This window comes from Nelumbo lutea, chromosome 5 (genome assembly GCF_056320005.1).
Source record: "Nelumbo lutea isolate HS-2025 chromosome 5, American lotus-T2T, whole genome shotgun sequence".
NCBI classification, from domain to species: Eukaryota; Viridiplantae; Streptophyta; class Magnoliopsida; order Proteales; family Nelumbonaceae; genus Nelumbo; species Nelumbo lutea.
Window position 1 is genome coordinate 85,029,853 of NC_142688.1, and position 9,942 is coordinate 85,039,794.

At 36.7% G+C, this 9,942-nt stretch overlaps 1 protein-coding gene across 1 annotated transcript in view; it reads left to right on the forward strand.

Annotated features, from left to right (window-relative positions):
• Positions 1 to 9,359, forward strand: part of LOC148853224 (RING/U-box superfamily protein) — a 53,221-nt gene extending 43,862 nt beyond the window's left edge. Inside the window, exons 7-8 of the mRNA XM_088944939.1 lie at positions 5,480 to 5,583; positions 8,891 to 9,359. Coding sequence (XP_088801065.1) covers positions 5,480 to 5,583; positions 8,891 to 8,996 — 210 coding nt within the window. The 3' untranslated portion in view covers positions 8,997 to 9,359. The remainder of the gene's footprint in view (positions 1 to 5,479; positions 5,584 to 8,890) is intronic.
• The last annotated feature ends 583 nt before the right edge of the window (positions 9,360 to 9,942 follow it).

The window sequence follows — 9,942 nt, forward strand, 5'->3', positions numbered from 1 at the left end:
TGTAAAAGATATGCTGTCCATTGTGTATACTAATTTGTATGCTTGCTGTTTATATTAATAAAAGGAATTGTTACTCATAAAAAAGATAATATGGAATTCTTTGAAGAATTCAACCCCAAAATTACCTTTGAAAGGTGCTTAAATACTACTACTCTAACATTGATTCTAAAGAATGGAACAATGGATCTAGAAGATTGTTGTCCAATTAGGCTAAGTGGTAGTGCATTAGGTCACTTAGGTGTTGGAAAAATGAATGAAGGTTATGGGGTCCATCATATGGAATTTACAAGGGACATTTGTGAAGGGCCAAACAAATGAATTTGGAAGTTTCTATTTATGCTTTGAAATGGATGAATTTCAAATCAAAGTGGATGAATTCAATCAAAGCATGTATCACTATAATTCTTCTCAATAGTTATCAATGGGGCATCTCTAGGATTACTAGACAGAGATCAATTTCTCCATTTCTTCCTAGTTTCCACTCATTTGCATCACCACGGTCCTAACTAGAATATCTTCATCAGGATGTTTTATTCAATGTTTACAGGCTGGAAAGGATCAAATGACAATTCCTCTGCTACAATTTATTTATTTATTTTTTATTTCTTTTGAAGGGCTATACAACCCAGGGGACAGGAGTAGCCCATCCCCCAACCCAGGTGTAGGCGGGATTTGATCCCAAGTCTCCTCTACCACCAGCAGGAGACCTTACCAACCACAGCTGGTTGGCACCTTGCTCCTCTACTACAATTTATTGATGACACTCTCTCTTTTTTATAAGGCATCCCAAGACCAAATGGTGCATCTTTTTTGTATCTTTAGATGGTTCAATGCAGTTTCTTCTCTATGCATAAACGTGCACAAGTAATGGTGGTAGGACTATAGGAGAGACATCAAAGTTGGAACAAATGGTGACTGTGCTAGGGTGTAATGTTGGAAAACTATCTACAAAGTATTCAGGTTTGCCATTAGGGGTAAGATGTGTCTCAAGGCTTTTATCTGATGGTTGAATGTTTTCATAAAAAACTGGCTTCATGGGAGACGAAATACTTATCTAAGGGACGTAAGCTCCTTATCAGAAGTGTGGTTGTCACCACTTCCCAATATTTCTTATTGCTTTTCTCCTTGTTGTCGAGTGTAGTGAACAACTAGAAAGGGGAATTTAGGAAAAAAAAAGGAAAGGGTGGAAAGAGGTCAAATTTCACTTGCCGAAGTGGAACAAGGTGCACACCAAAAAAAATGTTTGAGAACTAGGTCTAAGAAGATTGGAGACAGTAAGCATTGTTCTTCAAAATAAATGGTGTTTTGGAGGTTCAATGAACAGTCAGGGATTTTATGTAGACACATCACGGTAATCAAATATGGAACAAGGAGCATGAATTGTAACCTAGTGGAAGAAATTCTACCAGAAATTTTGAAATCCAAAAAAAAAAAATTCTACCAGAAATTTCTAAAGGGTATTAGATATAAAATTTGAGATGGCTCTAGGGTGAGATTTTGGAAAAAAAACATGGAGTGTTTAGAGATGATGGCAATTCACAACTACTGAAGAAGATATAACATGTGAAACCCTGTTGTGGGTTAGGTCTGAATAATGCACAGTTTGGTCTTTCTTCAAACAATTGAGCTTTCCATTAGCAGGTACCTTTTTTTTTTATAAGTAAAAGATTCTTTAAAATTTCACTAAATCAGAAAAGATAACCAATTGTTACAACCTTCCCCAATGGAGGCACAAGATGCAGCCTCACTCATAAAGAAAAGACAGCACAAAAATTACAACTGAGCCCAAAACAATTGATCCCTAGGTACCCCTTGCTTAGTTAATGAATCAGCCATACCATTTGTCTCCCTTCCCACCCTTTGTATAGTTAATCTCATCTGCTGGGTTAACCATTTGAATTTCTTCATTTCATCTCGATAGCACCATTATCACTGAATCCGGGTCTTTTAATCAGCCCACCACAACCTTGGAATCCCCCTTCAATCTCCAAGTTTTCCAAGTTCATTCCTTTTGCAATCTGAACACCCTGTAGGACTGCAAACAGTTAAGACCCTTATAGAGTCTCCATTCCCCACCGGTCCTAAAAAAAAGTGCTATCAAATTTAATTTCAAAAAACCTTCACTGGGAGATGCCCATTACAACCTTGTTTTTGTCTTCTGTGCAGAACTAGAAGCCACTGATGACCAATTCCTCCAAATATGGTCGAAGGAGAACTGTCTAAGAAATCCACAGTTAGTAGCCAAATATCATCGAAGGAGAACTCTGGTCAAAACACAATCCATAATTTCTTGTTTGCTTCTCGGCTTCTCTTGGAAAATCCTAGCATTTCTTTCTGACCATAAGGTCCAAATCACTGCTACTCTAGTGCATCTCCACATTATTCATCCCCTTCTTTTTGGCCACACAAAGGTAGCTGGATCAAACAGCATCTTAATCTCCATTGGCATGTTCCACCTGCACCCAATCAAAGAGAAAAACCACTCCCAAATATCTGCAAAAAAGGAGCAAGAGATTAGTAAGTGGTAACAAGACTCACCATCCAATTTACATAAAGTGCACCAGTTCGAGGAAATACATAGAAATGGCCTCTTCTTTTGTAGGTAATCCAGTGTGTTAACATTCCCATAAGCCACTTCCCAACAAAAAGCTTTAATTTTTGGAGGAATCTGTTGACACGAAACTTCCTTAGTAGGAAAGGAAAAAGGGATAGGGGACTGGCAAAGATTACTAAAAAAAGAGGCACAGGAAAAGAAACCTTTAGGACTTGGACACCAAACCCATCTGTCCGGTTTTGGAGTCTCTAAGTAGACTCTTTCAAGAAGCAACAACAACTCTAACATACAAATGGCTTGCTCATCACTCAATCCCCTTCAAAACCCAAAATCCCAATAATGACCCAGAGGCAAAATAGGTGGTTCTAGAAAAAAAAGAGACGCTCTCATTTTTATACAAGGAGATGGAATACAAGGAAGGAAACAAATCCTTTAGAGGCCTAAATAAGTCAACGGACACTCAAAGCAATCCGCTACCAAGTTTAAATCATTGTCTTCCATGTTAACCCCTACTATGCAACTCTTACCTAAGTTGATTTTCAGGGTTGAGATTCCTTCAAACTTCTTGATCAATTCTTTTAGGCCTCGTCCGTTTAGAAAGAGGCCATTTACCTAGGTAAGTGTTTCCCAAGAAAGATTTACTCGGGTAAGTGTATTTACCCATGTTCTTTTTTGTCAAATTTACTCGGGTAAATGCGACCTTTCAACTTTCCCATGTTCTTTTGCCTCACCCACTTTCCCAGGTAAGTGGTTAATTTTTCTATGTTTTGTCATTCTTTTCCTTGGGTCCAGGTCCATGCTTTTTGAATTATATTTTTATGGCATTTTTGACATATTTTATTTTGAGCATTTACTCTCCACTTGAAAGTTAACTTTCCCAAGTGGGAGAAGGGTAACACTTTCCCAGGTAAGTGATACCCAAGGGAAAGGCATTTACCATGGGTCCCACCTAAATCTTGAAAAAGAACATGGGAGAGTTGGTTAATGGGAATCAAAATCCCATTGACCAACTTTCTCCCCTTCCAAAATTTGCAAAACAAACGAGGCCTTAATCTCCTCACCCTCCTAATATCACACTATCGCCCCTTCACAAAAAATGATGTCATATGCAAATTGAAGGTGAGAAATTGGAACACTATTTCTGCCCACTCTCCAACCCCTAATCTCGTCTTCCCTATCAGCTTTAGAGAGGAGTCAACTAAACACATCGGCCACTAAAGTAAAGAGGAAGGGTGAGAAAGGATCCCCTTCCCTTGGTCCTCTAGAAGCTGGGAAGAAGTCTTTCACCACTCCATTAACAATGATAGAGAAGTGACAAGACCGAATACAGCCAAACACCCAATGACACCATCTCTCCCCAAACCCACGTTGATGCATCACCAAATCATGAGCCTTTTCTAAGTCCAATTTGCACACAAAACTTTCCTTCCCGGATTTCTTCAATTCCTCTACACATTCATTGGCTATTAGGATTTGGTCGGTTATTTGTTTTCCTTGAACAAAAGCTCCATGAACTAACTTATGAGAGAGGGCAGTACTACCTTAATCCTCAAAGACATGACCTTAGCAATTATTTTGTAGATACTGTTAACCAAACTAATGGGTCGGGAATCCTTGGATTGGCTCGCATCAGGTTTTTTTTGGAATTGGGTCCAAAAAAGTTGCATTAACTCCAGGACTAACAATATGTGTATTCGAGAATTCCTTAAAGATTTCAATTAATTCATCTTTCACCACTTCCCAACAATCCTGAAGTCCTAATAAAAAGCCATTGTTAAACCATCTGGACCCGGTGCTTTAAATTTGCCCATAGAAAAGACTACCCTTTTTATTTCTTCTTACCCAAAATCCTTTTCTAGCCACCTTGCTGCATCCTCTTCTAATAAAGTCCATTCTAACCTTTCTATGTTCAATCTTTCTCCCAAGTCCCAATTCTATACAAGGATTTGAAATGAAAGATCCTAGCTATCTCATCCTGGTTAGATGTCACTTGCCCATTTACTTCCAGCCTAGCCACAAAATTCATCCGCCTTCTACCATTGGCCATCACATGAAAAAAATTTGTATTTCCATCCCCTTCCTTGATCCATTTGTCTTGACTTTTGTCTCCAACAGATTTCCTCCCTATTAATGAGTTCTTCCAATTCCTTTTTCAACTTCCCTCTCAGCTCTCTATCTTCCAACTTTTCCTATCTAAAGAATTTGGTGATCTTCATTTTTGTCAAAAGTGGTCAACCTAGAGAGCAGCTTTAGAAAAATGTCAAAACAGCTGATATTCTGACAAGCAGGGGTATGATACTAAACAACAGTGTTTGGGACATGATACAATTTACAATTTTTTGGTCTATATAGGTCAAAATGAACGTGAGAACCTGATGATAAGATCAACACTAGTGATATGGTAGTAAGGAAGATCTATGGCACTCCATGCTCCTTTCTGGCCATAAACTCTTTTTTTACTTTTCTTTTTTTAAGTGTAAAGTGTTGTATTTGATTTATAATAATATGCAAAAAGAAAGTACATTTGGGACCCTTTTTATATAGTGAAATTATATTTTACCTCTTCTCAAAAAAAAAAAAGAAAAGAAAACACATCAGCATACACAAGATTTTCAGTGGAGTTTATTACTATTCTTTATTTATTTATTTTTATTGTAAAAGCTTCACTTGTGAACAATCAATCCTTCTGATATTGTTGTTTTTGTATATTCATGTTGTTCAGTGCTTAATTGTACACGGGTACTAATATAACCACTCTGATGCATGTAGCCAGCCCTATATAATTGGGATAAGGCTTGGATAATGATGATGATTTTAATTAACAGCATGCTTTACCTTTTGAAAAAAAGAAGACTGATGTTCTTTTTTCTTTTTTTTTCTGAGTAAAATTTCTCCAAGCGGCTAATTTCTGGTGATTTGATGAAGGTGAATGCAGCAGGTGATCTCTGTGCTATTTGCCAGGAGAAGATGCATGCTCCAATCTTACTTCGCTGTAAACATATCTTCTGTGAAGACTGTGTATCAGAATGGTTAGTTTTATTTCCTTCCATTTGTAACCTTGTTTTTTTTTTTTTTTTTTTTTTTTTTTTGCTCTAGCTGTTTAAATAGCAGGACATGATAATGTGGTTTCATGCATTGCCTGTTTGATAAGGTGTAGTTGAATGTTTAAATAGTAGTACATGATAATATGCTTTTTCATGCATTACCTCTTTGATAGGGTGTAGTTGAATTTTTTTTACTGTGCCATGTCCTGCATCTATGACTAGATTCTGTAGTTTGTAACTTGTACTGTTGGTGGAACTTGATCTGAGTTAGCAAGGTTTGCAAGGTAATGGAATTCTCTGAGGACTGAATTCTTAAATAGCAATTTTGCAAGGTTTGCAAGGTAACTTGTACTGTAGTTGAATTCTTAAATAGCAATTTTTTTACTGTGCCATTTCTAAGGACTGAACTTGGAATTCTCTTGACTAATGGGAATCTGATAGTAGGTTTGCAAGGTAATGGAAGTTGGAGCAACATAATACATGTTCAGAGGCAAGAAATTAATTGTTTCAGAGATAATATTTGTGATAATGTTGCTCCCAATAGTGTTGCATGCGTGCAAGCTTTTCATATTTACAATGATGCTTTTAGTGTTTACACAAAGTACACATATTTTACAATCTATGAATAAGTCTTACATATACGTGCACTGATGCAAGCATGTTGGTACACAAACATGTATTATGCACTCATGTATATTCAGAGAGCTCTCTATGCCTGGAGGAAAATTTGATTTTAGCATTTACAATCTCATCCAGATTGGTTCCTTTCCAGGCTCTGGTCTCTTGGCCTTTTTTGATGACACTGGGGTTTCCAATTACCTTAGATTGCAGCACTATAAGACCCCGGTGAAGGCAGGGTTTGATCCCAAGTCTCCACTACAACCAGCCAGAGATCTTACCAACAACCCCATTGCACCTTCAATATTGACTAGAAACTTAAATCTCAAAAGAAAAAATATTTTCCTGTGTAGCCAAAAAAAATTGGTTATAAGGCAAAACTCTGACATCCATTTGTGTCTCACTCATAAAAATTAGATTTGGCCAGTTGTTGGTTAAGATATTAGAAGCTGCTATTCATCCTAGATTTGAATGCATATTCAGATCTATGCTACTTTAAACCTTTTCTGTGGATGCAATGTCTGTAGTTTTCTATTATATCCAGATATGGATGCCAACAAGGACAAGGATCTTACCAAACAAATACAAGGTTAACAATACAGGAAATGGGGATACGGCTCCCATGTCTTCCTGGATACAAGTATGAGTATGGGCATCTCACTAACAGTGCTTTAAAAGTGCAAGGTGCAAGGTGAGGAATACACCTTTTTTAAGCAAGCTACAAAAATTTAAAAAAAAAATTGCTAAAAAATAAAAAACTCAAGAAAAATGCAAAAAAAAATACTAACACAATATTAATAAAAAATATAAACTTAAATTTTTATAATAAATGTTTTTTTTTTTTTTGAAAACAGTAAGGTAAAGTATTTCATTAATCAAAAAGCTTATACAAAGAAACCCCTGTACAATGAGAAATTGAACAGAGGATGTACAGATTTGCCCATAACAGCCAAACAAAACCCCAAAAAGACTTGAACCATTCCTTACAAAAAAGAGATCAAACTTGAAAAAAGAGTTACATGTCTGGATCTAAATAGAGGATGGACAGCCAGCCACGAATGAACCATATCAATATTTTGCTTAGAATTTCTTCCTTTGAGTGCTGATTTCCTTCAAACACTACGCTATTCCTCTCATTCCATACAGCCCAGGATACTGCTGTAGGGATGATGCTCCAAGCAACCTTTCCAGCCCTGCTTAAGCCTGCAAGATACCACGCCTCTATTAATCCCCTCACATCCGCTGGTATAAACCCGACATTTTTAACCAAATCCAGAGAGAAAACTGACAGTGGATCCAGATGTCTAGATGACTCCATGATGACATCGCATAAGGGACAAGCCAGATCTGCCACTTCTAGGCCTTTATTAACCAGGTTCTCTATAGTTAGAATGTTTTAAAAAATGTAAAAAACCTATTATCTAAAATTAAAATACATAAATATAACATGTAAAGCATATTCAAATGAAAATTTAAAACTAAAATCAAACATATAAAACATTTTCAAGCATGTAAAACCCACAATCTCTTTTTTTCCTCAATTGCATTACTTAAAGTAGCTAATGTGATGTAAAACATATTACATTCCTGATTTTATGAGCCGCCAAGCCCAAACAAGTCCATGTTAGGGTTTTAAATTCTTAATTCTCACAAAAATTAATGATTTTAAATTTTAATTGCTTTTTAAGAATATACTTTTTTAAGATGAATGAATGAACAACATTACCAAATAGAGGGTTCTCGGATGAATGAATGAACAACATTACTAAAAAATAATGATTTTATAATTTTAATCACTTTTTAATAAGATATTTTATTAGCATGAATGAATGAACATCATAAAAATTATAAAATCATTATTTTCTGTGTGAGAACTAAGAATTTGACCCTAACATGGACTTGTTTGGGCTTGCGTTGAGGGGTGTGGCACGGGGGTTCAGGGGTGGCCCAACCGCTAGGTTAAAAAAAAAGCAAAAAAGCATCAAATTTTCAAAAGGCGCACGCCTGAGCCGAGGCACAAGGCGCATCAGGCACATGCCTAGGTGCACCAGGTGTGCTCTTTTTGAAAGGGCTGTACCTAGGACCTAGGCGAGGTGCATACCCCAAAATGTGCCTCCCTTGTGCGCCTAGGCACGCCTTTTACACCACTGCTCATATTATGTTTCTTTCATGCTTTTGTATCCAGTTTTCAAATTTAATCAAGCTTCCAACATATAGAGGTTTTTAAGGAATCTCAAACTTAAATAGACGAGCATCTTGTTCCCACAGCAAGATCTTGTCTGGGCTGAGCTTCATCACCATTGCCAAGCTAAATTGAGACAGGATTATCTCTTCCTTAATCTCTAATTCTGGAGTTTGAACCCAGTGTAGAACTCGTAGTTACTAGGTCAATTAGTTACTTCCATGCATCAAGGTTGTAGAAAAAATGCTTACAAGGTGAAAAGTTGTATGTACTAAGCATTTTTAAGTGACCTCTGTAGCTTGAAATTATGAAATGCATCACCTCTGTAGCTGCAGTGTATAAGAAGACAGGCATCTATTCTCCATCTGCTGCACATAGATAACAAGCATGACTGTTATTATCTTTATTTTTCCATTTTTCTGACATTCCTTTATCTTGTAACTTTTTTTTTTTTTGGGGGGTGGGGGGGGGGGGTGCATTTCATGTTTTCAGGTTTGAGAGAGAACGTACATGCCCACTGTGCAGGGCGTTGGTTAAACCTGCGGATCTGAGGTCATTTGGTGATGGGTCAACCAGTTTGTTTTTCCAATTATTTTGAGATTGTACTTCATTGAAGAGGAAGACTCGATATTTTGAAGCTGGGAACCCTTCTTCGGAGGAGCTTTCTTCACTGGATCACATCATTCCCACCTGAGAAATTCTGAATGTATTGTTTTTGCATCACCATATTCTTACGCCGTTTCAGGAAATCTACTGAAGGTGCTATGAAAAAGGATGGCTGGCTTTATGTTCATATGCGCTGTAATCATGAGTATCTCATGGATCCCTTGCTCTTTTGGGAAATTGTCAAACTTTAAGATAAATGGGTCTTCGGGTCTTATTATATATATACATATATATACAGGTTGATTTGATTATAGTGAAAGATATTCAAGTTGGTCTTGAGCATTTATGAAGCAAATTCTTAAGCGTCATTGAGGTTTGATCATAGTCGGTGCGGCTGAACTAAGTAGTATTTGACAGAATATACAATTTAGCCATCAAAGTAACTAATCTGCTTAATAATTTATTATTCACTAAAAGAAGTTCAAAAAGTCATTCAATTGATCCACTTGTGCCATTATGAAATGGCCCCGAGAACATGTCAACGTTGAATTGATAATAAACACGTACCATTAAGTTTACGGATAAGTACCGACATGCCCATTGAGATTTCCGAATTCTATTGCAGACCTATAAACATTCAAATGTTTTATATACCAATACCATAGGCATCAATTCCAAGTTGGCATTTTTCGAACTTGGATTATATGAGGATAGATCACCTAGGCCTTTTTCTTAATTAAAATTCCTTATCCTGATTGGACTGTTTCAGCCACAATCTATTGCAACTTGCAAGATGTAAAAGGGAAATAGGTCGTCGTTTATGCCAAATATCCTAAACAAAGGATCATTTTATTCTTCCTACAAAATGAACTGGCAAGTAAATTTTCTTATATCGGGTATTGGAGATGTTGTCATGGATTATGTATTTATGCCAAAAA